General features: G+C 41.4%; 1 protein-coding gene across 2 annotated transcripts in view; it reads left to right on the forward strand.

Moving 5' to 3' along the window:
- The window catches only part of Acsl3 (acyl-CoA synthetase long chain family member 3), a 58,025-nt gene that overhangs the window by 20,287 nt on the left and 10,169 nt on the right, over positions 1-27,569 (forward strand). For both annotated transcript variants that reach the window (XM_036172717.1, XM_036172718.1), the window contains exons 2-12: positions 6,614-7,031; positions 14,036-14,213; positions 16,075-16,184; positions 18,468-18,606; positions 18,953-19,103; positions 20,227-20,350; positions 20,933-21,004; positions 21,490-21,629; positions 23,533-23,705; positions 25,462-25,536; positions 27,326-27,517. In XM_036172717.1, the coding sequence (XP_036028610.1) occupies positions 6,654-7,031; positions 14,036-14,213; positions 16,075-16,184; positions 18,468-18,606; positions 18,953-19,103; positions 20,227-20,350; positions 20,933-21,004; positions 21,490-21,629; positions 23,533-23,705; positions 25,462-25,536; positions 27,326-27,517 (1,732 nt within the window). In that variant the 5' untranslated portion in view covers positions 6,614-6,653. The remainder of the gene's footprint in view (positions 1-6,613; positions 7,032-14,035; positions 14,214-16,074; positions 16,185-18,467; positions 18,607-18,952; positions 19,104-20,226; positions 20,351-20,932; positions 21,005-21,489; positions 21,630-23,532; positions 23,706-25,461; positions 25,537-27,325; positions 27,518-27,569) is intronic.

The following is a 27,569-nucleotide window of genomic DNA, read 5'->3' on the forward strand; positions in this document are numbered from 1 at the left end:
TCTGGATTTAGAATTGTTAAGACACAAGCAGTTGGATTGTCATGTAGCATAGCAGCTAATGTTCAGGGTTGTATGTATTATATGCATGTATATATGTTATGTATCTGGCTCTCACTTGCAGAAAATGATTGAGTACAATCATTTATCCTATCTCTCAGGAGACAGATCTGTGTGAATCTCTGTGAGTTCAAGGCCACACTGGGTTACATGAGAGAAACAGAACCAGGCAGTGGTGATACATACCTTTTTTTGTTTGTTTGTTTTGTTTTGTTTTTCGAGAAAGGGTTTCTCTGTGTGCTTTGGAGCCTGTCCTGGATCTCACTCTGTAGACCAGGCTGGCCTTGAACTCAGAAATCTGCCTGGCTCTGCCTCCTGAACGCTGGGATTAAAGGCGTGTGCCCACCACTGCCTGGGGGCACGCACCTTTAATCCTAGGAAGTAATATGGTAGGACAGGTGAGGAAATAGGAACCCGCTCTCTTTAGACTGAGAATTTCATATGCAAAATAATATACAAAGCATACATAGTTCTAGTCATTATTGTCTGAATTTACAGGGCATTCATTCAGTTATTGGCTGGTTGGCACATTACTGATCAACACATTTGCTGTCAATGAGATATGAGTACCCAGCTCCAGTCACTCTGCTTTTACACTTGACATAGAGATGGTTGGACATACCATTCCCTTCCTTTAATCAAACAAATCCTCATATAAACAAATCCTGGTATAAAATTGCATCTTTGAATTGAGACAACTTCAGACCACTTCCTTTGGATAGAATATGAAGTGTGGATTATGGTTTGGAAAAGTAAATTAGAAAGAAGAGTAGGAATAGATTTTCCTGGGGTAAGCAAGTTGAAACAAGGTGATTGAGAATTCAGTACTGAATATAAGTATTTTTTTTGTTTACCAGTGGTGTGTGTGTGTGTGTGTGTGTGCACGCGCGCGCATGTTGCACTCAGTGAAGCAGCTAAGATAGCAGAGTGACCACAGCACTTGGGGGTTCTACTGTATTATGTACTCCAATAAAGCTTACCCAGGATAAGAGGACAGAGCTAGCCTCTAAATTAGACACAGAGGTCAGGCAGTGGTGGTACACACCTTTAATCCTATCGCTGAGGAGGCAGATATCCATGTGGATCTCTGAGTTCAGGGCCACACTGGGCTACAGGAGAGAAACAGAGCCAGACAGTGGTGGTATATGCCTTTAATCCCAGGAATTAAAGTGGCAGGACACAGAAAGGTATATAAGGCATGAGGAAACAGGAACTTGCCCTCTTTAGAATGAGGATTTCATAGAGGTAAGAACTAGTGGCTGGCTTACTCTGCTTCTCTGATCTTTCAGCTTTTTCCCCAATATCTGGCTCCAGGTTTTCTATTAATAAGACCGGTTAGCAGTTTGTGTTATACTCTGGGCCTTAAGGATGCTTCTTAAAGCAACATTGTTGAGGAGATTGTGTAAGTAGAACTGGTCAAAATTGGTGTTGAAATTTCTCTGAATGCATCTTCTACTTGTGGGATTGTAGTGAGGTTTAGAAAGTAGTGCTCAGCACTTGTTTTCATAGTTGTGTGCTATAAACTCTAGTGATGTTTAACTTAGCATGGAGTACTGGACATGGGAAGATGAGTAGTGTGTGAGTATATATTACATTTTAGAGCCAGGCACGGTCACTTGCATTCTCCAAAAGCTGATGAATGTACAGATCTGTAATCCAAGCATTCAGCAGGCTGAGGCAGGAAGACTGCCTTGAGTTAGAGTAACTGACTGACTGAAGCTCATGGAGAGAGCTCAAAGCAGAAGAGTACTAATTTCTATCCAAGATACTTTGGAATTGTTTTTCAAAACCAAGCCTGATTTGTCGCTGAGGATGGGCTGGCAAAAGGCACCTTTGGGCATTAAGGCTCTGGGCCATCTGCTTTCCAGGCATGTGGGGCTGGCTGGGACCCTTGCCTCAGTTGTACAGAGCGTGTTGCTGCTGCTGCGGAGGCTGTTGCTGCCTCTCACTTGAGTGAGTGACTTCTTGTGATGACTATTTCATGTCATAAGGCACATCATGGGTAGACACATGACTTCAGTCTCTTGTACGGACCTAAAAGCTTAAGGGTGGCAAACAAAATGGATGGTGATAGAAACGTGCAACAGACTTGAAATATGTTAATGACTTAATCCTCACAATGACCTCATGATATGAGAGTTCTCCACTTTCTGTAAATGAGAGATAGAAACACAATTTGGGTGACATTTAGTAAGTTGAGTCAATCCTGGTATTTGGCTTCCTAGTTTAAGTGCTTAAGAGTGAAGTTGAATAGACTTGGGTGTTTTCATAGTGAGCAAGTGTGGGAAGTCTTACAGTCAAGTCAGACTATTGGAATGGGAGTGTGATAGGTGGAGGTGAAGCCCTAGCAGCAGATGCATTGCAGTTTGCAGTGTATGTAGGGATTGTGCCATGTTTTTCTTGTTTGCTCCTAGGAGGAATTTTGTGGGGGTACTTGGTATTGTCTGTTTAGCCTTCCAGCTTTAGGATGTTAGTGACATACCATATTTCCATGATGAGTAAATGGCAGCCAGCATTAAACCAAGTCCTTGTTACCATTGTTCTCAAAGGAACAAGTCTTCTGAAGTTTTTGGTTTTTCCAGACAGGGTTTCACTGTGTAGCTTTGCGCCTTTGCTGGATCTCGCTCTATAGACCAGGCTGCCTCTGCCTCCTAAGTGCTGGGATTAAAGGCATGCGCCACCACACCCAGCAGCACCCCAGCTTCTTAATTAAGTAAAAACATGGAAAATTAAGTTTAAAAGAGAGTAGCTGGATGTCTTAGTCAGTGTTCTGTCTCTGTGAAAGAGAGACACCATGACCAAGGTAGCTTACTTGTGGCCTTGCTCATAGTTTGAGTGGTTTAATCCATTTTCATCATGGTGAGGAGCATGGCAGCACTCCTGGAACTAGGGCAATAGTGGCTGATGGCTACATCATGATCCACAGAGAAGGGGGAGATAGGAGAGGGACAGAGAGAGAGCCTAAGACTGGACCTCAGTGATATATTCCTCCACTCCGAGCCATACTTTGTAGACTTCCTGAGCTTTTCAAACCGTCCTAGTCCCTGCTGACTAAATTCAAATACGTGAGCTCATGGGGGCTCTTACTCATCCACCACATTACATAATACCATTGTTTGGAGTTAGTAGGGTATCTTTGTTCTTTCAGACGCTTATGTTCTGGGAACGCCAAGACCATTTGTTTTCATGGTACCACTTACCTATAGAGAAGCTATTAGTGTTAGTTATTCAGGTGGCGCTCTTACCCCAGAGGAACACATTCGAACACGACAAATCCACAGAAGAGCTGTTTATTAATATAGGATAGAGGATAGAGGTAACAGGCCTGTGTGAAGCACACACGTGAGTGAGGAGAGAAGAGAGGAGAGACCTGTGCAACATGGTGCCGGCTTTTTAAAGAGTGGGCCGTGCATGCGTACAGGACCACACGTGGCTACTCCACGCATGCACGTAGATTACATGGCCTCACGCGCTTTACGCAACCAGGTAAAGCCCCGGAGTCCTAGCTACGCGAGATGTTCTGACCTGGAAATGGCTATTTTGGACCGGAAATAACTTGGCGGTCCGCTGGGAAAGCCCAACTGTGTGGACATGTTGTGATTTCCTATCAATTAGTGCCACACAATCTCTGCCCCCTTAGGACAAAAATCCATATTCTGGTCTTCATAATACTGTGCAATGATTGTCAACAACAAAGCAAACGTTAGCCTGGAATGCTGACAAGGGAGCTCAGTGGAGAGCTCTGGCTTCCCACTAGTGGTATAGAGCAGGTTTGGATTCCTCCCTCCCTCCCTCCTTCCCTCCCTTTCTTCCTTTTCTTTTTTGGTTTTTAGAGACAGGGTTTCTCTGTGTAGCTTTGCACCTTTCCTGGAACTCACTTGGTAGCCCAGGCTGGCCTTGAACTCACATAGATCCGCCTGGCTCTGCCTCCCCAGTACTGGGATTAAAGGTGTGCACCACCACCGCCCGGCTGGATGTCTTTCTTATTCTGTAAGTTAGGCTGGCTGACTCCCTCCCTTCCATCTTACTATAAATGTTTTGAGAATTTATATGCAAGTATTATGCTTACATCATTTCCACCTTTCATCTTAAAATGCCTACCTTGTTCTCCCACTCAAATCCATGTTCTCTTCAATTAGTAAACACAGATACAGAGAGAGAGAGAAAGAAAAAGAGGGGCGGGAGAGAGGAAGGAGAGTGCCTGCTGAGTCCATTTAGTGTTTCTCACACAGATACTCGTTTAGAACTGGGCATTTGGGATTGGGTAATCTATCAAGGACCTCATCCCTAGAGAAGACTGATTCTGTCTTTCTCAGCAGCCATTACTTTCTCTGCAATTCTTCATCTAGGGGTAGGGTCTTTTGAGATTTTCATAATTCACACTGGCATGTCAGTTGCTGTTGAAATTGTACAGGTCCTGTTTAAGCTGCCATATTTTGAAGACAGCTTTCCTGTCATGTCTAGAAGGCATCTCACAGATGGTGTCCAGAGGCTCCTACGGTCTTTCTGTCCACTCTTCAATGATGTTCCCTGAGCCTTAGGTGCAGGGCTTGTATTATAGTTGTATCAGTTGGGCTTGAGCATTACATAGTCAGTTCTCAGCATTTTAACCAGTTGTGGACTTATGTAATGAAGTCCATTTGCAGCAAAAAGAAATTTCTTTGATGAAGAGAGAGCTACACTTATCTGGGTACAAGAATTAAGTATTTAGAATACAGTTAGAATTATATTGGTTTAGGAAGGGGGCAGTAGCATATTCTTTAGGGTCCATAACCCGAAGCCACAGGTAGTTGGCTAGGGTTACAGCTAGGCACAAATTCCTTGAAGTTCAGTTAGATAGTTGTGGTTATCCCAAGTTTGGGTCACTATTTTACCTTGAGAAGTTTGCCGTGCTGGTCTTCGTGGTTCATAGGCCATCACGGCTGGGTAGGACTGCTGATTACTTTTCTCCCTTGGCAGCTTGCATAGCACCCTTAGATGCTACGAGAGCTAGTCCTCAGTGAGGGGATTTCCAGGTCAGTTCCAGCTTGATTCTTCTAACTCTGTCGGAAGTATGTGGTGGTGTTAGCAATAGTGTCTTGCCTTTAAGTTCTGGGAGATTACCAAAGGCAATGATACTAGCCTTTCTTGTTGGGAGCCTTTCCAATTTTTCTGACCAACTTGAAGGTTTCCCCTGCCTGGCACTGGGGTTGTTGTTAGGTAGTATATAGCTATATTACCTCAAGTGGCATAACTTCATTCAAAGTATGTGTGTGTATGTATGTATGCACACACATACTAGATACATATATTTATAAGTAAACCTAAAATGTTTCCCTATGGCTTTCAAGCATCCTTAATGTGATTTATCTGTCCTTTCTCTCTCTCCCTTTGCATTTATTTCCACGTAAACCTCCCACCTCCATCCCAGTTTTCCCATTTCTCCCTTTATAGTTCTTGTGTCCTACTATTTCCCCACTGCCATAGAAATGCCCCTTTCTAAGTATGGTCTCGTTTTAATTTCTGGTTTCTGTGGTTACTCCAGGGTATATACTCCTATCTAAAGATTCAGAGATCCATAAATCCATAATTAAGAGAGAACATGTGATATTTTTCTTTCTGGATCTAGCTTATCTGCTCAGTATATTTTCTAGTTCCATCCATTTACTTGAAATTTTATGATTTTTATTTTTCTTTACAGCTGAATAAAATTCCCTTGTGAATATGTATCACATATTATCCATCAGTTGAAGTTAGGTTGTTTTCTTTTTCTAATTAGAGTGAATAGAGCATCAGTGGATATACTGAGCAAGTATCTATGGAGTAGGATGTTGAGTCCTTTGGGGTCATATCTTTCAGCTTTTTGAGAATTCTTCATACTGATTTCCATAATGGCTGTACCAGTGTTGATCAGGAAATTGGTGAATGCTAAAGACACAATACATACTTTACCATCTTGCGCCATAATTTTATCTGCAAAAATTGACCAACATGTAGAACTACCATGGAAAATAAAGTTCAGTGTACATGTCTGCCAGTCCATTTCCTTGCTACTACATAGAGTACAGACGGGGCTCACTGGGAAATATGCAGTTTGTATTTACAGTGGCTGATGCTAGTGTAACATAAGAACATGAGGTGGGCAAATTTGTGGTTTCTTTTCCTCTTCCTTGTCCTCACTGCTTGAAGTATTTTTGAATACTTAAGGTTAGGTTGGAAAGGCTACTTTTCCCAGTATGTGGAAATTTTTCATGTTGATAGAATAAGTTTCTTTTCTTTTTCGGTTTTTCCAGACAGGGGTTCTCTGTGTAGCTTTGAGCCTTTCCTGGAACTTGCTTTATAGATGAGGCTGGCCTCGAACTCACAGATCCGCTGCCTCTGCTTCCCAAGTGCTGGGATTAAAGGCGTGTGCCACCACCGTCTGGCTAGAATAAGTTTCTTAAATTTAGGATATTAACAGAGGGCCAGTATACTAACTCAGTCTGACACAAAGACAACTCTAGTTGCCTAGCTAGTATTGAAGAGTTTTTCTTCTAAAGTGATTTTGAACTAACCTATTTCTTTTTCTTCCTTCTAGATTCTTGTTGAAATCTGTTAATTCTATTTTTTGAACACTTATGAATAACCACGCATCTTCAAAACCATCTACCATGAAGCTAAAACAAACCATCAACCCCATACTTTTATATTTCATACATTTTATAATATCACTATATACTATTTTAACATACATTCCATTTTACTTTTTGTGTGAGTCAAGACAAGAAAAATCAAACAAAATTAAAGCAAAGCCTGTCAATTCAAAACCGGATTCTGCATACAGATCTACTAACAGCTTGGACAGTTTGGCTTCGGTATTGTATCCTGGCTGCGATACACTTGATAAAGTCTTTGTATATGCAAAAGATAAATTTAAGGACAAAAGGCTATTGGGAACACGTGAAATTTTGAATGAGGAAGATGAAATTCAACCAAATGGAAAAATTTTTAAAAAGGTAAGATGATTTCTGCTGCCTTGAATCCCCTCCATACTTTTACCCACAAGCCTCCTCTCCTTGTACACTTAGCATTGTGGGAAGTGTAGTCTCCTGCAGGTAGAACCTGCTGGTGGTGCAGGAGAAAGTCTCCCTCCAGGGCCATAGACTGCTTTTAGTCCTATGTCTTCATGTTTACTGATTTGACCATATTTTTCAAAAAGATGGAGAATGTGCCCTGGTGTGGGGCTCCTGAACCTGATACCTCCCTGGCTTGGGATAAAACTTCTAGGGAGTAGCTCAGCGGTGGTGGCACACACCTTTAATCCAAGCACTCCGGAGGCAGAGGTGGGGCTACAGCATGAGCTCCAGGAAAGGCTCCAAAGCTACACAGAGAAACTCTGTCTTGAAAAACCAAAAAATGGGGCTGGAGAGATGGTTCGGCAGTTAAGAAGAGTACTGGCTGTTCCTTCAGAGGACCCAGGTTCAATTCCCAGCACCCACATGGCAGCTCACAACTGTCTGTAACTATACAGTTCTAGGGGATCTGCACATAAAATAAATTATTAAAAGAAAAACCAAAAACCAAACAAAAACAAAACCTAGGTAGTTTGGGGTGGGGAACCCTAACTAGGGTGCTTGGCGCCATGTGACTTGTTCTGATTTTTCATGGAAATCACAGTGGGTGTTAATATTTTGGTACTTTCGTTATAGCAGTTTTATGGCATTAATTTTTTTTAAAAAATGATTTATTATGTATACAATGTTCTGCTTGCATGTATGCTTGCGGGCCAGAAGAGGGCACCAGATCACATTACAGATGGTTGTGAGCCACCATGTGGTTGCTGGGAATTGAACTCAGAACCTTAGGAAGAGCCAGTGCTCTTATCCTCTGAGCCATCTCTCCAGCCCCCCCTTTTTTTAAACCACTGCAGAGAATCTTGCCATTGGCTTGAAACAGAAACAAGCTGCCTTTACAGATAGAAATAGTGTGGTTAAGAGCCTGGGCTTTGGCTCCACACTGCAAATTGAATTTGGGTTTCACCTCTTACTAGTCTTGTGGCATTAGAAAAGTTATTTAATGACGGTGGTATTAGTGTTTATGAGCCAAGGTGTTTTAATTAGTACCAAGTTCTTTTAAAACTGGAAGTAACCTTATGGGTTAGATGATGTCATCTCTACTTGCAAGATCAGAACACTGAAGCATGGATGAGTTAACTAACCCAAGGACCCTAAAGCTACTGAGTGGAAAGCTGAGATTTGGACTCAGGCTTTTGCCTCAAATGCATACTCTGTAACTAACTACAGGTTGTGAGAGAGGAGGAAAAAAGCCAAACAATTATGTCATTTTCCTATTTATTATTTATAAATTAAGTCTTGGAACTCTGTGCAGGCTGCTTTCAAACTCAGAGATCTGTCTACCTCTTACCTCCACAAAGTGCTGGGATTAAAGGCCTGTGCCTTTAATTCTTTGTCAGAAGATATGCCTATTATTAGTACTTGCTGTTAAATTTGCATTTGTGGTTTATCAGTTTTTTCTAAGGCTATATATAGATGGACAAAAACATACTTTTCTTGTCTAGAATCAGCTGTTTTGGGGACCTAGAATTAATTTTTAGGTTTTGTATATATAATAAATGAAACATACTGTCTGTTGTCTGTATTAGAGTTAGCCAAGACTAGTGTTTCTCTTGATGTGTGGTAGCTGTGGGAATGGGCTGCAAGCTAGAGACTGAGTTAAACAAGCTCACCCTGCACCCACCCACATGCTCTGGGTTCTCGTCACACCCATTGTGTTGTGTCAGGACCAGCATCTGTCACGGCAGGGTATCTGGTGACATAGCTTAGTCTTACTGAACGGACAGCAGAGGGCAGGCAGAAGGCTTTTATTTATTTTTAGAGTCTCATGCAGCTCAGGCTGGTATCAAACTCTTGATCCTCCTGCCTCCCTGGGACTTGAGTGCTGGGACTGATTGCATTGCTTTGTCTACCACAGCAGACAGAAGACCTGTTTTTGGTGACTTGTTCTCATTAGAATAGTTATCACATTTAAAGATAACCTTCGATTTGAGGAGCTTATGTGTATTAATATCTAAAAGTATACTTACTTTGAGAAGTGGCAGCATAGAATATTATATAGTTAAAGCAAAGTTTTGCGAACCTCATTTCAGATTAGTCCACGTGTGTGTGTGTGTGTGTGTGTGTGTGTGTGTGTGTGTGTGTGTGTGTGTGTGTTTCTGTCAGTCCATCCGTGTGTCCATCCTAGATGGAACATAGTGTGCTGTAGACAGGAAGAACAGGGAACGGCTAGATTGCAGAGCCTTCTTCTGGTGCAAGTGTGCCTGAAATCTTGAAGAACTAAAACATTAGACACAAACTGTTTCAATAGTCATTTTGTTAAGTGTGAGACACTGTTGATGTTTTATACATATTCTAAACACATTAGAGAATGAGAGAATGTAGTTAATGGTGGTTGTAGATTTCAGACGGTTAACATGAAAGTCAGTAGACATGCTTTGTTAGTTGATGTACCTTCCTCTTTTGTTCTTTCTCAGTGCTGGCTTTTGTGTGGGCTTTTTCTTCAGGGTCACATTTTTATCATTTCTGTTTATTATGATACTGACTTTTGCAAAGTCGGGCTTGGTGACATGTGCTTGCGATCCTAGCAGGTGAAGGGTAAGGTAGGATGATTGTGAATTCAAGATCATCCTGGGCTACATATGAATATCCTGTCTCAAAGCACCAAAAAAGAAAAAAAAATGCTGAAGTTACAGCTTAGTAGACCAGATGCCTGTTATACTCAAGACTTCTAGGTTCAATCCTCAGGTGGTTCTCCACCCCAAATAAATCCAAACAAAAATATTGGAGAACATCTTTCCTCTTTTGGCTGGGTTCACACTACTGATAAGCATATGATTCAACACTCAGGAAGGAGACAGGCAGAAGGATAGGCACAGGTTCCAGGCCAGCAGGGCTACATAGTAGAACCCTGTGTAAACATGCCCCCTCCTGTAAACAGTCTTTTCTCTGTTCCACACTGTTCTGCACTCACTTCCAAATTTATCACTCGGAGGCTTATAAATGCTTGGCTGACTGCACAGGCTTATTACTAGCTATTTCTTAATTTAAATTAACCCGTATTTCTTATCTGCGCTTTGCCACGTGGTTCGTGGCTTGTTACCTCATTTTTCACACGTGCTCTTAGTCTGGCTGTCCAATTTCTTCCTGCCTAGCCATCAGTCAATCAGCTTTATTATTAACAATGAGTATAATCCACACTACCCTCCTGCACTTTCTGGGTTGTGGGGACATTTACATCATAATTTATATTAAAAGTAGTAGCTTTCTTGGCCTGGGATCTGAGGCTTTGTTCTTCACTCTCCTATGGATCTCCCTTCCATGGTTGCTGTCCCTACTTCCTGTTTGTTAACTGCATGTCCCAAATCACAGAAGCCCAAAACACAGAGAAGGTTAAAGAAAGCCAGGCACACTTTGTTGAAGACAGGAAATGTGTAATTCCTCTGTAGTTCTGTTCTAGATAGTAAATGAGGAGAAAAACCAACAACCTCCTTCTTAAAAGGGGTTTGAAACAGCTGCCTGATTTCTATTAGAGTGTCGCATCTGCCAGAGGTCTGAATGGTTAAATATTGGTGTGCTTTGGTTTTAATAACTTCTGTATGCTGTCACCATTTATTATTTTTCTTTTGAGGTGCAAGACAGTCATCAAAAAGCATTGCATTTTTTTATGTTCCTGGAAAAGCTTTAAAACACTAAGGTTCTACATTCCAGGAAGTTATACTTTTTAAGATAGTATTCTCTGAGTGATAATTGATATTATGACACATACAGTGATATTGTGTCACTCCTTTGACAGAATAAAAATAGCCAAGTAGGCAAGAACAAGTGAGCCCCAAGGTTACCACGAGGACTGGGGATCTGTAGCTCCATGAGAGAATGCTTACATGAGGTTCCCACGGGGAAGTGGCTCTAACTGTACTGTCAGGAGTCCTGAGCCTGTTCGCGTTGTAGACCAAATGCATGGCCACAGGACTGGATGGGGATGAGAGCAAGCATTGTTAGGGCTCCAGCTACTCCACACACTGAGCGAGCCATCAGCCGAGTGTCTTAGCCCTGAGAAGACACACTCGTTAATCTTGGCATGGGTCTTAGCTCATCAGTAGTGTGAAAAGACAAGCAGACGGGCGATTTAAGGAATGCCTGCCTGCCTGAATAGGTTGCAGTTAAGATGAGACCTGAACAAGTTCTAGAAAACTTGGATAAAGAACCTTCTGGGCAGGAAGACAATAGTAGGGGGTCCCAGATAAGAGTGAGCTCAGCTGAGTGAGGGGCTTGGGATGGATCATTTAAGGATCCTGGAGAGGGCACCCTTTCCCCCTATTCTGGTATTTCTAAAAAACAGAAAGGATGGGGTTGGGTTTTAGGATGTGAGTTTGGAAAGGGGGTTTTGCAAGGGTCACAGAGGCGTATAGCTTCCGGGCCTTCTGGGCCTCAGTGCTACTAGAAGGGAAGAAGCCTGCAGTCTGAAGTAAGGGACCTTGTTTGTGTGTTTGAAGGGGATAAGAGTGGTGTGATTTGTGGGAGGGGAAGGCTGGAGGGGTTGGAGGGGCTGGAGGAGGGAAGAGAGGGGGATCTGTGGTTGGTATGTAAAATGAATAAAAAATTCCTTAGTAACAAAAAAAAGGTGGTGTGAATTATGGAGAAGATGGCCTGGTCTGACAGTAACAGACGAGAAAGAAATGTCTGGGTTCAGGCTCTATTTTGTAGATAAGTTGGTAGACTGTGCACAGATTTAGAAATGAGACTGGAGATGAATGGAAAGCTGGCAGCTTCCTGTGTGGAGCAGTTGGTAGATGGTGTGCCCCTCTGCTCACATAGGAACGGTGTAGAGATGGGCAGTGGAAGCCGGGTGAGGGAGAGAACTTTGGGGGACTTGCTGAGTTTGGTCGGTTTGTTAGACACCGTGTTGAACAAGTGAAAAGCAGCTGGCTGTAGTGGAGGTGGAAATTTGAGGAGCTGTTTAAAGTAGTCCTTGGGAGTCTGGCTTTTGTCAGGGACATGTGGACTGCAGAATGTGAGTACCAGTGTATGTAGGTTATTAAGTTTGGTAGTAGAAGGTTTACGAGTGTCTGTTTAATTTCTGATGGTTTAGTGAAGACAATGATTGTCTCCAGTTAGAGGGAGGATATTTAAAGAGAGAAAAATCTTACAGTTATTACAGGATGAGAAAATGAATAACTGAGGAAGTGTTTTAGACTTCCTTCCTTCCTTCCTTCCTTCCTTCCTTCCTTCCTTCCTTCCTTCCTTCCTTCCTTCTTTCCTTCCTTGTGGCCTGATTTTTCATTATGTAGCCTAGGCAGGCCTAAGATTCAAGGCAATTCTTTCCTTCAGCCAGCTGAGTACTGGGATTTTAGATATGAGCACTTCAATTAAATTTTAGAATTTCATGTCTTTTTGAGATGGTGGCATCATCACATGAGTTTATATATTTGGGTTGTATATTAAGTGATTTTTATCCACGTTCTTAGACATTGGTAAAGCTGGTCATTTAGGTTTAGAATCTAAGCAGGTGCCCCATTCTTATCTTGGAGTTTATAGTTCTTAGTAACTGTAATCCGGTTCCCACACATTTTAGCCAAATTCTCATCTATCTTACCCACACAGAGCTCCTTTTGAAGTTTCCTGGGGGTGCAAGAGCAAGGTGAGAGTTTGGGACTGCTCCAGTTAAAGAAGTATAATCTTACATCTATACTGACTAGAACACCAGAGGGCACCATTTGTTCCCTCATCTATCTAGCCTCTTAGGGGAACATTGCATTTTTAGAAATAAATGTTCAGATGGTTTTAATTTGGTATGTATGAGTGTTTTTATGCACTACTTGTGTGCTAGGGCCAGAAGTGGGTGTTGGATTGGATCCCCTGAACCTGGAGTTACAGATGATTGTGAGCTGCCGTGTGGGTCCAGGGACTCACACCAGGGTCCTCTGGAAAAGCAGTCTCTGGGCTATCTCTCTAGTCCCTGTACAGATGATTTTTAAGATGCTTGAGACATAAATTAACACAGTCATGCTTGGAAACCAGCTGTATGTATTTGTAGTTTGCTTTTTGTTTAGTTTTTACATATAATGGGGGAAAATCCTGATTGATTGTCTTTAAGTTGAAAATCCTTAAAGACAGAAATATTAACCAGCTTTAAAAGAAGCTTATTATTAATGTAAGCTTGGGTTACCTGCACTTCAGACAAATCCAAGTAAAAGCGGAGTTTTCGACAGAGGGATAATATAACTCAGTCTCCACTTAGTTGTAGAGAGACTTTGTACTTTGTTTATCGTGATGGATAATTATTCAAATTAAATAGCCATAAATATTTCTGTGAACTTGGGCAGTAAGGTCACATTCTAGCTATAGATCACATACCATTTGTTTTTGAAATCCAAAAATTCTCATGCAGAGAATAAATCAAAATTTTCTCTAAGCAAATTATTAGTATAGGGCCATTTGTCTAGGGAATTGACCTTTGATTCCTTCAAATATGTTCAGGGTTCTCCCCTGCCTCCATCTTATTTAACCTCCAACTCATGGTGACCTCGAACCTTGCACTTGTGAAGTGCTGAGATTTCAAGCATGTGCCACCACACCAGCTTGTCTTTTTGGTTCATCAAAATAAGGCCGCACTGCATAAAATAGTGCCTTACTGTATAACTGCTGGTCGTGAGCCATATAGATCCTGATGTTTTAGCTCAATTCTGAATAATTTAAAAAACCAGAAATTACGCCAACTCCCACTTCTGTCATAGTTCAACGCTAACATAGGATTTGGGTTGTCATAGACAGTGTCACAAAGCTATTTTTTAGAGATACATCTTTACTTGAAGCTAATATGTCTTATATTCATATAACTTTCTGGCTATATAAAGTCTGAAATTTGCTCTAATTTCTTCCTGTAAATTAGTATTTTGGCCATGTTAAAAGATATTTGTGTTTTATACTTTACTTTGCTTTATCAGGTTATCCTGGGGCACTATAATTGGCTTTCCTATGAAGATGTCTTCATTCGAGCCCTTGACTTTGGAAATGGGTTGCAGATGTTGGGCCAGAAACCGAAGACCAACATCGCCATCTTCTGTGAGACCAGGGCTGAGTGGATGATTGCCGCACAGGCCTGTTTCATGTATAACTTCCAGCGTACGTATGGACGACACTTTATAAAATAATGGTTCTTTTTTCTTTTGTTTTTGAGACAGAGTCTCTACATAGCCTTGGCTGTCCTGGAACTCATTGTGAGGTCACCAGGCTGACTTCAAACTCAGAGAGCCACCTGTTTTTGCCTGCTGAGTGCTGGGAGTAAAGGTGTTTGCCACCACACTTGGCCCTAAAATAGTATTTAAGAGAGAGGTTAACATTCTGATACCAATTTTTTTCCTTTATCTACTTAGTGGAGGGGTGTTTTTTAGGGCTCAGATACTCATTCATTCATTCGTCTATTTTGAAAAAAGAATCAGTTTAGGAAGAAGCCCTGATGGTCAGATGTTAAGGAGGGGGTTTCTGCATCTGGAAAACTAGACCTAACTTACAGAGTCCCTTCTCGGTTACCATCCCTTAGGGTCCTTTTTGAACCTACTGCCATTCTGTTAATCCACTTCTGCTAGTAGCTATAGTTAACCTCTAGAATACAGCCTATCGTAACTTGGACTTCCAAGCGCTAGGTGACACGATAAAGAATCTTAGTATTGCTGAAGTTTTTCAGGGTGGTCATGGTGGCTAGCCCTGCAAAGCAGTCCTGGACGGTCGGTTGGGAAGTCTTGGCTCCAGTGTCATGGTAAATGAACATGAAACAAAAACAACCTTCAGCAGACTTCTTGTTAAGAATTCCTGTTTTTCTTTTCTTTTTTTAAGAGTTATTTTATTTTATGTGATGGGTGCTCATGGAGGTCAGCAGAGAGCACTGGATTCCCTTGGGACTGGAGTTAGCCACCATGTAGGTGCTGGGAATTGAGCGTGGGTCTTCTGCAAGAAGAGCAAGTGCTCTTAATTAACCTCTGAGCCACCTGTCCCACAGCTCCCTTTTCTTTTTTTTAGTTGAGACAGGGTGTCACTGTGTTGCCCTAGCTGGCCTGGAGACCAGCTGGCTTTGAACCCTTGAACCCTGCTTGGGATTAAAGATGTGTACCGCTACACCCAGGCAACTTCTGCATGTAAACTAGGGACTGCCTTTGTGTTTCCAAGGTTTGAGTTTACATTTTTATTATTATTGTTTGTCATTTCACATCCACGTCCAGTCATATGGGAAGTAAAAAACAAAACAAACAAAACACCAAATTTCTACTTTTGAGTTTTGGTTTTTCAGCTTTAGAATGAACTCTACCATGTATGAATTTCTTTTGTGTTTTTTTGAGCCAGGCTCTCATGTAGCTGGATCAAACTCGCTGCGCTGTGTAATGGAGGGTGACCTCTAGTCTCTCCTCCACAAGTGCCAGGGTTATAGGTGTCATCACTACTCCTGGCTTGTGGTATTTGTTGACATGTGATACTAAAATCTGACATTCAATGTGCTGTCTTACTGGCTTGTCTGGTGGTTCTCAACCTGTGGGTCTTGACCCATTTGAGGGTTGGGGGTGGAATGGCCCTTTCATGGGTTGTGTAAGACCTTTGGAAAACACACATTTGTATTATGATTCATAACAGTAGCAAAATTGCAGTTTTGAAGTAGCAATGAAAATAACACTATGGTTGGGGGTCACCACAACACGAGGAACTATTAAAGGGTTGCAGCATTAGGAAGGTTGAGAACCACCTGATTAGACTCAAGAGGCCATAGGTCACTTCACTTAAATCTTCACTTAAAATACTAGAGACCTTGGGAAGGTTAGAGGAAGGTGAGTAGGTAGGATACTGAGTAAGTAGTAGAGTGATGTCCACAGCCATGGCAGTTTCTCATGGGCTGTGCATGAGAGCACTCCTTTGTGATTCACGTGCACTTCCAGAGGTGCTGCTATGTAATAAGTGTGCCCTTTTTTACGTGTGACCTGTATTCTTTTCCTCGTAGTTGTTACACTGTATGCTACCCTGGGAGGTCCAGCCATTGTTCATGGACTTAATGAGACAGAGGTGACCAACATCATTACTAGTAAAGAGCTCTTGCAGACAAAGCTGAAGGTGAGGACCACTTACAACTCTTAATGTAAATCTCTTTGACTTTTGCATTGACCAGTCATACTGATCCTCAGTTAACTATTTTTGTGAGATTTTGTTCTTTTCTTTAGAACATAAAATTGGATTTAGACCAGAAAAATTGTGTACTATGCCAGTGTCTGTTGAAAGGATAGCAACTTTATTGTGCTTGTTTTTATAGTGTATTTAAGTAAGTTAATAGTTTTGAATGTCTGTATTTTTTGAATTTGTGTTTCTGTGCTCATGGGCATGCATTTGTGTGGTTACATGTGTCATAGCACACCTGTGAAAAGTCAGGACAACTGTGATGATTCCCCTGCAGCCTTTGCAGCAGGCAAGGAAAAAGCAATCCATGAAGAAACAAGAATGAAATTCAGCTTAACCCAATTTTACTGTATCCGGTGCTGGACCAGGACTTGTGGAGTCTGGCTCAGATCATTTTACTTTAGCACAGCACACTTTTTGAAAAATGTATTCAGATAACTCAGTCCCAAGTGCACAACAATTTAAGATATGTTTACACTGCACATCTGGCTTCTTTCACAAGAATAGGTACTGTTTACTCAGAGATAGTGCCCAAGATTTAGGGTCTAGGGGGCTCGTTTGAGCTAAGCATAATGCTTATGGGTGTCCTGATTGGCCTGGCCTAAGACAACGTAGAAGTCACTTAGGCTGTTGTAAAGCACAAGTGACCTCACTCCTGAGGGTGGGTTGATAGGGAAAGGTCTTGGACAAGTAAAAACATAAAGTCTTGTAGATACAGTAGAGGCTGTCAGACAGCCAAGGCTCACCAGGTTGTAAAACTACATCCTGCCTAGCATTCCAGGAAGAGCAGCTGCGCATCTCATTCCATTGAAGAGGTGAGCTGTGTGTTTTAACTTTCCTGGCTTGTCCAGTGCTTATCTATGTGCACAAAGCCTTTTTGTCCTCCCCAGACAACTATAGGAGTCAACTCTCCTCCATTCACCATGAGATTCCTTGTGGGTTTTGTTGAATTCAGGTCGTCAGGCTTGGTGGCAAGTGTACTTACCTCCTGAGCCATCTTGCTGGTCCCTCAGCATTTTATATTTTATGTGGATATGTGTTTTGCCTGCATACATATATATGTACCATGTAGGTCAAGTGGAATGCTTGCCTTTGTAAGCACGAGGACCTGAGTTCGATTATAATAAAAGTGTGGTGTACCTGCTCACAATTCCAGCACTGTGTGAGTGGAATAGGTGGATCCCTGAGGCTTATTTGTCATGTTCCAGGTCAGAACACCCTGTGGGGGAAGGCTTGGAGAGCACAGAATTGTACATAGGCATCCACAGGTGCACACAAACCTCAACATGGGGAGATGGAAGTAGGCAGATTAGTAGTTCAAAGTCAGCCTCAGCTACTTAGTAAGATTGAGGCCAACCTAAGGGGCATGAGATCTTATCTCCTGAAAGAAAGAAAGAAAGGAAGGAAGGAAGGAAGGAAGGAAGGAAGGAAGGAAGGAAGGAAGGACAAAAGGAAAAGCAAGAGGGAGGGAAGTAGGGAGAGAGAGAAGAGAGAAAAGAGGAAGTAGGGGAAGGAAGGATTGGAGGGAGGGGTGCCAAGAAGTATACAGTGTGGTCAGAAGCGGGTGTTGGATTCCCTGGAACCAGAGCTACAGGATGCTGTATGGGTGCTCTAAACCACTCTCCAGACTGCTGAATATTTTAAATTCATTTATGAATCACTGAGTAAATGATTTGCTTAAAGATTTTAAGTACTAAAATGGGAGATATTTTATGAAATAATAGGCAAAGGATTCTTGTAATTTCTAGGCAATTTCCCCTGAAAACATTGCTGCCTCAGGCATTCTTTTTTCTTTTTTAGTAAGCATACAAGTGATTTTCTCCCTTCTCCCATATATTCTTGAGGGACTATGGGCTTCCCTATATGTAGTTCAGGTGTTCTGTGTTTATATGTTCATTTTGTGGAGCAGTAACCTTGATCAGGATTTTTATCAAAGAACAGAATACATAATACTATAGAATAGTGAGTGCAACCCCCCACCTTCCTCTCTTCCATCCTTTCTTTACTCACCCCTCCTTCCTTCTCTCCCATCCTCCCATCCTCCCTCCCTCCCTCCCTCCCTCCCTCCCTCCCTCCCTCCCTTCCTTCCCAGTCCCACCACTTAACTTTTTTGGGACAGGAAATCATCAATTGGTTACTCCATGTGGTGAGCTACTCTCATGTGTTTGAACTAGTCACTCACACTTGGTTAACACATTATGGTGAATGTTGGTGTTTCTTCAGGATATAGTCTCTTTGGTCCCACGTCTGCGGCATATCATAACTGTTGATGGGAAGCCTCCAACCTGGTCTGAGTTCCCCAAGGGTGTCATCGTACACACCATGGCTGCAGTGCAGGCTCTCGGAGTGAAGGCCAACGTGGGTATGTTATGTGCTCATCATTCCATATGTGCATTCTCTGCTCACCTTGTTCTCTAGAACCAACCAGGGGTTTAATCCTGGAGTTAGATAACACATCAGCTTTCTAGACTGTCAACTGTAGAAATGGAATTTTCTACAAATACTTTTATCTAGCCTTTAAAGAAAGACTGAAGGAAAATGCCAGCATTTACTCATTCTGTTCTTTAAATGTTTGTCCTAGTATTGCTTATCCCTCCTTATGTGTTGACTGTTATTTATTTTGGTTGAATTATATAGATGAGTGAGAAGAAAATTGATGATGTAGCTGAGTTCATTAGCAGTGTATGTTTTTCTTTTCTTCGATATAGAAAACAAAGCTCACAGCAAGCCAGTGCCCTCAGACATTGCGGTCATCATGTATACAAGCGGGTCTACAGGGATTCCGAAGGGAGTCATGATCTCTCACAGCAACATCATTGCTGCTATAACTGGGATGGCGAGAAGGATTCCAGGGCTGGGGTGTGTATGTCCTGGTAAAATGCAGAGCAACTTTGTACCTGCAGCTGTTGGAGCACAGACACTTGTGCCAGTTTAGTAAATGGCTACGCTGTTCCCATTTTAAAGTGTACGTGTGTGTATGTGTCTCCCATCCCTGCTCATGAAGCTGCAGAGGTCAGAGTATCAGATTCCCTTGGAGCTGGAGCTGTGAGTGCCCAGCAGAGGTGCTGAGAACCAGACTGAGGTATCCTGAGTGGTTAACTGCTGACCCATCTCTCATCCTCTCAAAGTAGTTACATTCATGTAATTTTAAATGATAGTTCAGTGGTTTAATATCTTAACAGTGCAAAGTTAAACTGAGTTTGTAGTATTGAATACCCTAAATTTAAATTATTTCAGCCAGTTAGTATTCCTTCCTCCTGTACATAGTCATTTTTATATGTTAAGTGCAGTTCTGGTGGGCAGAGAGGTATTCATAGTCAACTGATGGATTCTGAGAGTGGAGTGGAGTGGAGTAGGCAAAGAAATGACCGAAGAAACCGGACGGGGTGAGAGGAGTTGAGAGGGTACTTGAGAGCTGAAGTCTGTTCTGGTAACTGAGCTGGGACTCTGCTCTGCTGTTTTGTTGCCCTTATGCACAGACATACATACATTTATTCACGTGCAGTTAGCGGTGGGACTGAGTTTGGGAGCAGAGCTGGAAACCGCAGCAGCGCTTTCCCTTTGGCCTCTCCTGAGTTGCTGTTGATGTTGTAGATGCAGGCCGTTTCCTGAAAACTGGACGAATGCACATACTGTCTTGCATACCAAGGATCCATCTCCTGGAACAGGCATCTGTTCTATGAGTGTCACAGTAGGTGCCCACCATCTCCAAAGGTCATCTGCTATGGTGACATCCTGTCATTTAAAAGACGCACTAACTAGGCCCCCCTTTTGCCTTAGCACTTTGCTTCTGCAACAGACCACATTTTGAAAGTGCCTACCTCTGTGTTTTTGGATTGAACTGTAGTTTTTTTTTTGTCTGTCTTACCTGAACCCTACTAGCAGGGAGCTTTGCTGGGTGCATAGCTATTCCTGTGTATCTGGAAGCCTGCTGTGTGAGGAGACCTCTGTCACCATTGCTTTTATCTGTCATTTCTTTCAGAGAGGAAGATGTATACATTGGATATTTGCCCCTGGCCCATGTTCTAGAATTAAGTGCTGAGCTTGTGTGTCTTTCTCATGGATGCCGAATTGGCTACTCTTCACCACAGACTTTAGCAGATCAGGTAAATTAAGTATTTGTGATTTGATATACTTACTAAAACATGTTTAACATTTGTTTCCCTATCAGTTTACAGTATATTGCTAATTATTATTATTATTATTATTATTATTATTATTATTATCATCATTTTTGGATTTTTGAGACAGGGTTTCTCTGTTTAGCTTTTGGTGTCTATTCTGGAACTTCTCTGTAGACCAGGCTGGCCTTGAACTCACAGATTCACTTGTCTCTGCCTCCCAAGTGCTGGGATTAAAGACATGTGCCACCACTGCCCGGCCTTGTTAATTATTTTGAAATAGACCTTTTAGAATATAATACAATGAAAGGATAAGTTTATCTTATTCTTAGCTTTTGAGCTAAGAATGCCGTCAAGTTTTTAAGTTAGATTTTTTTTTGTTTTGTTTTTGTTTTCAAGATTTCTCTGTGTAGCCTTGGCTGTCCTAGAACTTGCTCTGTAGATCATGCTGGCCTTAAGCTCACAGAGATCCACCCACCTGCCTCCCTTGTGCTGGGGTTCAATGTTTCTACCACTACCCGACTAAAGTTAAAGATCTTTATATAGGTTATTTTTTATGTTTTGTAGTCTTCAAAAATAAAAAAAGGAAGCAAAGGAGACACATCCATGTTGAAGCCAACACTGATGGCTGCTGTGCCGGTAAGAATTGCCTGTTGTTCACCTGTTGTTCACCTGTTGTTCACCTGCTGTTCACCTGCTGTTCACCTGCTGTTCACCTGTTGTTCACCTGTTGTTCAGTATTGAGTGTTCAAGAAGTGCTGTCAGCCACAGGCGATGGACTGAGAGTATCACTTCAAAACCAATTGTGACTCCACTTAAGAGTTTTTAGTTCTGATAGAATATATCTTTAAAATGGCTTAGTATCTTGGCAGTAAGGTAGCTGAGTGGGTAAAGTACTTGTTTGTTATACAAATCTGAGGATCTGAATTCAGATCCTAGAACCTACATAATGGTGCAAGAAGGAAGAGACTTAGCTCCATATAGTAGTCCTCTGAGCTCCTCGACATACATACCATGGCACATGTCCCCCAAATTGCCCTACATCATATATACAATAATTAGAAGTATTAGTCCTAAAATGTGAAGATTGCCTATATAATTAATGAACTTGTTTATACACCTAGGAAATCATGGATCGGATCTACAAAAATGTCATGAATAAAGTGAATGAAATGAGTAGTTTTCAGCGAAACTTGTTTATTTTGGCCTATAATTACAAGATGGAACAGATTTCAAAAGGGTATAGCACTCCACTGTGTGACCGGTGAGTAAAGCCACTTCTCTGTGTTAACGCCAGTTCACTTGGACAGCCCAGGGAAGGGAGGCATAAAGAAGTAGTACATTTACTCTAGCATGGGTGTGGTGGCACAGACCTGAAATTTGGGAAGAGAGGGAGGAGTATCTAGAGCCCAAGGCTGAGGGCTGCAGGTGTCATTCAGCCTTACTGCAGAAAGGATGGACGGTGGGAGAGCGTGAGAGCTGGACTCCAGCGCCACCTTCTGGCCTACATGTGTGGGCACACACGATCTTAAAAAAGGTCCGAGGCTACCTGGGTTCTGTAGCAAGTTCCAGGCCATTTTGGGCTGTTTAGCAAGAAATTCATTTGAAAAGTCGAAGGGACTATAGCAATCCATCCTACATAAGAACTGGAAATTTTTCAGTTATTATTTTGCTGTTTAATATTGTACTTTTTTAAAGACTTCAAAACACTATTTTACAATGTATTTGGATATGCATATTGCTGAAAATTACCAACTTTTATTTTTAAAGTTTTAAAAGTTTGTCTCCCATACACTTCACCTACATTTTTATAGTGTTAATAGAGTAGTAGCAAATAGTTTGAAATTATAAAGTGAAAATAGGCTTTTTTATTTGTTTGTTTTCCAAGACAGGGGTGGTTGTCCTGGAAATCACTCTATAGACCAGGCTGGCCTTGAACTCACAGAGATGTGCCTGCTGCTGCCTCCCAAGTGCTGGGATTAAAGGCATGCACCACCACCACCACCACCACCACCACCACCACCACCACCACCACCACTTGCCTATATATGTTTAATTTTTTTAAATGGGAATATAAAGATAGTTTTCCAATGCCTTACTTTTTTTTTTTTTTTTTTTTTTTTAACTTTTATCTGTTTAGGAAGATATGTAGGTTGAGAATGGAAAATCTAATACATTTTTTCCCCCTTCTGAGTGCTAAGGTTAAGAGACTGGATAGCTCACTTGGCTTAATACAACTAATAAAATGATAGCCACATAGTCTTCATCCTTTTCAAAATGTTAACAAATGTGAGTTTCCGTAGCCTAACCCTAGGGTGTGCTTCTGGGTAAGCGAGCACCACCACTAAGCTATATTCCCAGCATCCAGCCTTGCTTTTTCAGAAACGTATCAAATAGATATTTGAAATACTTTCTTTTAAAAATTTCTGCCAGATAATTTGCCATATTTTTAAAACTATAATAAACATTTCAAAGCTTGCATTAGAAAATTTGCATAAGCCAGGCGGTGGCACACGCCTTTAATTCCAGCCCTGAGAGGCAGAGCCAGGTGGATCTATGAGTTCGAGGCCAGCCTGGTCTACAGAGTGAAATCTAGGACAGGCTCCAAAGCGACACAGAGAAACCCTGTCTTGAAAAACAAAACAAAACAAAACAAAAGCATAAGTTTCTAATGAATTAATATAAGCAGAGAATTAACTTTCTTTTAATAAATTTTTGAAGATGCGATATATGCATTTATGATAACATTCTGTGATCCTTAAAAAAATCTATTAATATAAACAATTAAACATGCCAATTTTATATTTGAATATTACATGCAAAATAACTGAGAGGAAATGACAGTTTCTTTGCTGCTTGTACCATTTATATTTAAGACAGAATGGATCAAGATAACTCTTTAATTGACTATATCACTTTGATTACTTAATCTCAAAAGCTCCATATAACAAAGCTGAAGGCAGTTTATAACAGAAAGCATTTAATCAAAGTCTGCTCATAGTGACACCCCTCCTCCAAAAAGAGCACACCTACTAATCCTTCCTAGACAGTTCTAACAACTGGGAACCAAACATTCAAGTACATGAGCTTGTGCTGCCCATTTTCATTTCATTCATAAATTACTACTCTGCTTTAAAAAGTCTTAGAATTTCTGTTGGTATTTTTAGCTTCGTTTTCCGGAATGTTCGAAAGCTGCTGGGTGGAAATATTCGTCTTTTATTGTGTGGTGGTGCTCCACTTTCTGCAAAGACACAGCGATTCATGAATATCTGTTTCTGCTGTCCTGTTGGCCAGGGCTATGGACTCACGGAATCAACTGGGGCTGGAACGATTACAGAAGGTAGGTGCTGTCATCTGAGATGTCCCCTGTGTGCCTGTCAGAGGCTGGAGTGCAGCATAGCTTCCCCCTGCCCCCCAACTTGGTATGAATTATTTGTAAAAATACATGAGTAATCAAGCTTTCAAGGTTTTAAATAATAGAATTGGGATTAACTCTGGGTACTGTAAGTATTGATAGATATTTTTAGAATGTATTGGATGAGGTGGTAGTTAATTCATCTACTGGGGCTTTTTGTATTATATTGCCATACGATATTGCAATTTCTGGGAAAGAAGTTTTCCATGAAGCATTGGTTTGTACATTTATTTTGTCCCAGCGGTTATTAGTGGTATTTTTTTTTTTTTTTTGTAGTCATTTAGGTAGCAAAGCTCAGACTCAGAAGTGTTTATTGGACCTTGTGTGTAGAGAAACTGGAGGCAGGTCTAGACATTGAGTGCTGGAGCTTACCCTGTGAGGTGGCGAGTGGTGTGGAGGCAAATCCACTAACTACCATCAGTGCTTCAGGTGGACCCCGCATGCTCTGTGCCTCCCTTTATAGAAGCGCTGTTCTGCTTCCCAGTACTGGAAAATCGATGCTTCTGCCTCATTTTCTAGATACTGTCGGTCACTGAACTTGTCAGCTGAGCATCTGTGGGGCTTGTCGTGAGTGCTTCAGTGCGCCACTCTACTTACTTTCCATTACTTCTTCGTCGTCCTGCTCCTAGTATGGTCTTTGTAGTTTTGAAAGCTATTTGTAAGTCCTTGTTTGCAAGGAATCAACGACAAATGCATATATATGCAATTTCTTCTTTGAATCTTTATTTTTCTTTCAGCCAGGCTCTCACTTAGTAGCCCGGGGCTTCAGTTTCATAGCGATCTTTTTTATCTTAGTCTCCTCAGTGATGGGGTTGCAGGTGTGAGCCACCACATGTTACATAAATCAATCTTAATGTGTTAAATATCAGCCTTTTGTTTCTGGTATTTGAATGGTCTTTGTTGAGGAATCACAGTGTACTAATACTCCATCATTCTGGGGTTCTGCTGCTAGATCTTGGGGAGCTATCATCAGTTTTCTCCTGGCTTCCAGCATAACTGTGATAGGGTATGATAGCTAAAGATGCTGTCAGCGGTGCTACAGCCTTGAAATAGTGATAGGGGAAGATGGGAGAGGTCATCAGCATCACCACATGCTGTAAGACCCAACAAGGAGGAAGAGCAGGTATAAGCTGTGTGCTCCACTGTCTGTAAGATAGGGACTCCCAGCTATGAACTAGGCAGCCAGTCATGAGTGAGCTAGGTCTGTATGTGAGGGCATGTGATGGGCAGAGAGTCTGGGTAGGCGTGCCTGATTTCACAGGACTCTCAGTTGCTAATGTAGAGTCCAAACCATATGAAACTTCTTTTTTTCAATGGTTATAAGAGGTAACCCTCTAAGAGAAGGCTATGCCCATGTACCTGGGTGTCTTCCACTTCCTGAGGGCCTCTCTTTCTCGTAACTCTTGCTTAAACTCTGTTTGAAAATGTCTTTAGTAAACTCCAAACTCTGCTTCATAAACACAACAGGTGAAATCAGTGTCAGTAATTTAGGTCTTAAAGTTCTGACCAAGCAGTATACCTGTGCTGAGCAGAGCAAGCATCCTGTGGTGTGCTTGTTTATAAGGAGTCTCTTGGGGATGGGGACGGCTATCTAAGGTTTAGGATGATAAATCATCATTTTAAATCACTTAGGAAAAGGAAGCAATTGATTAACTAGTCTTCAAATACTTTTTCTTCTTAGTGTGGGACTACAATACCGGCCGAGTGGGAGCACCATTAGTTTGCTGTGAAATCAAATTAAAGAACTGGGAAGAAGGTAACAGCTTACTTTAGTCAAAGAACATTAACTTGTGTAAGACTGAAATGAGAAATGCACTCTATTTCCTTTTGCATAGTTTAGAATGTAAAATTCTAAGTGTTCATTCTGTTGATTATATTACCTGTGTTTTATGTAGAGCTGAGGGGATGTGCTTAATTTGCATGTTTTAGAATTGATTCTGAGCCGGGCAGTGGTGGCGCAAGCACTTGGGAGGCAGAGGCAGGTGGATCTCTGAGTTTGAGGCCAGCCTGGTCTACAGAGCTAGTCCAGGACGGGCTCCAAAGCTACAGAGAGAAACCCTGTCTCAAAAAAACAAAACAAACAAACAAAAAAATTGATTCTGAAGAATAGAATTATTTTTATTTTGCGTACTATTATGTGGTGTGTGTGTGGTGTATGTATGTGTGTATGTATGCTCATGTGTGTGGAGGCTAGATATCAGTCCTGGGTGTCATTCCTCAGGAGCCTTGTCTACCTTATTTTCTGAAACTGAGACTCTGGGTTAGGCTAGACTGGCTGGCCAGTGAGCCCCAGGAATCTGTCTCTACCTCCTGAGGACTGAGATGACGAGCCTAGGCACCATGCATGGCTTTTTAAATAGGATTTTGGCACTTGACCTCATGTCTTCTACTTGGACAGTAAGCTCTTTACTGACTGAGCACTCTTCCTAGTCCTTGCTTATCATTTTATTATATAAATTACATAAAGTAAAAAGGATAGCAGAAATTTGAGAACTGTGCCAACAAGATGATTCATCAGGTAATTTATCAGATTCAGCAGGTCTCTGATGCTCAAGACCCGCGTTCAATCCTTAGAACCCACGTGGTTGTCAAATAAAATTAACTGACAAAGTTGTTCTGACCTTTACACATACGCTGTAGTTTATGTATGCACGTGCACACGCAGTCACATGGGGGTGGACGGGACGGAGAATATAAAAGAGTGGTCTTAATTTTACTTTGTAGAAGAAGAAAAAACCACATTTGTTTCATGGATTTTCTTATTTTTCCTTTTTCCTGTGGGCTTCAAAATTTTTTGAAGGAAAAATTGCACTATAATTTTATAAGTTTGTTGTTTAGTCTGTTTAAAATAAAAAATCACTGTAAAATGTTTGTGTCATATCAAAGCATATAGACCATCTGTGATTTATTGGGACATAAAGGTTCTTATAAAATTTCTCATCTTTTTTGCAGAAGTTAGAAAAATATTCAATGAAGTTTAAGCTCAGAATCAGTCTGAAATCTGAAAGAACAAACTTCTAAGTATATAAAAGTGTGATTTTATGAAGGGATTTGTTCTATTTAATATTAGGCAGTTCTTTTATAATTTTGCTAGCATGATAAATGGACTGAGTAGGAACCTTGTAATTGTTCCCCCACTCCCCACCCCTTCATTCCTTTTTTTTTTTGAGAAAGGATTTCTTTGTGTAACAGCCCTGGCTGTCCTGGAACTCACTCTGCAGCCCAGGCTGGCTTTGAACTCACAGAGATCTGCCTGCCTCTGCCTCTCAAGTGCTGTGATTAAAGACTTAAGATACCACCGCCTGGCTAAAACTTTGTAATTATTTTACATAGTAGGTGGAGGATGCTGAGATTTAGAATGTACTTTTTTCTTGGAATAGTAGCTTAAAAGCACACAGCTACTCATTACTGAACAGCTGAGGTTTGTCTCTAGTTTATTGAGAAGGGTTAGCCACAGCGTCTACTCCATTGTTCCCGGGACTATGATGGGTTAAAATGAGACATGTACTTTGTAACACCTCTATGGTTTATTTTGTGTTTATTAGGTGGCTATTTTAACACTGATAAACCACATCCCAGAGGGGAAATTCTTATTGGTGGCCAGAATGTGACAATGGGATACTACAAAAATGAAGCAAAAACAAATACTGATTTCTTTGAAGATGAAAATGGACAGCGGTGGCTCTGCACTGGAGACATTGGAGAGTTTGACCCTGATGGTTGTCTGAAGATTATTGGTGAGTTTAGTCTGTCCTTTCTTCTTTTTATTTTCCAGACTGTCTTATATTA

Source organism: Onychomys torridus, chromosome 23, assembly GCF_903995425.1.
Source record: "Onychomys torridus chromosome 23, mOncTor1.1, whole genome shotgun sequence".
Classification (NCBI taxonomy): domain Eukaryota; kingdom Metazoa; phylum Chordata; class Mammalia; order Rodentia; family Cricetidae; genus Onychomys; species Onychomys torridus.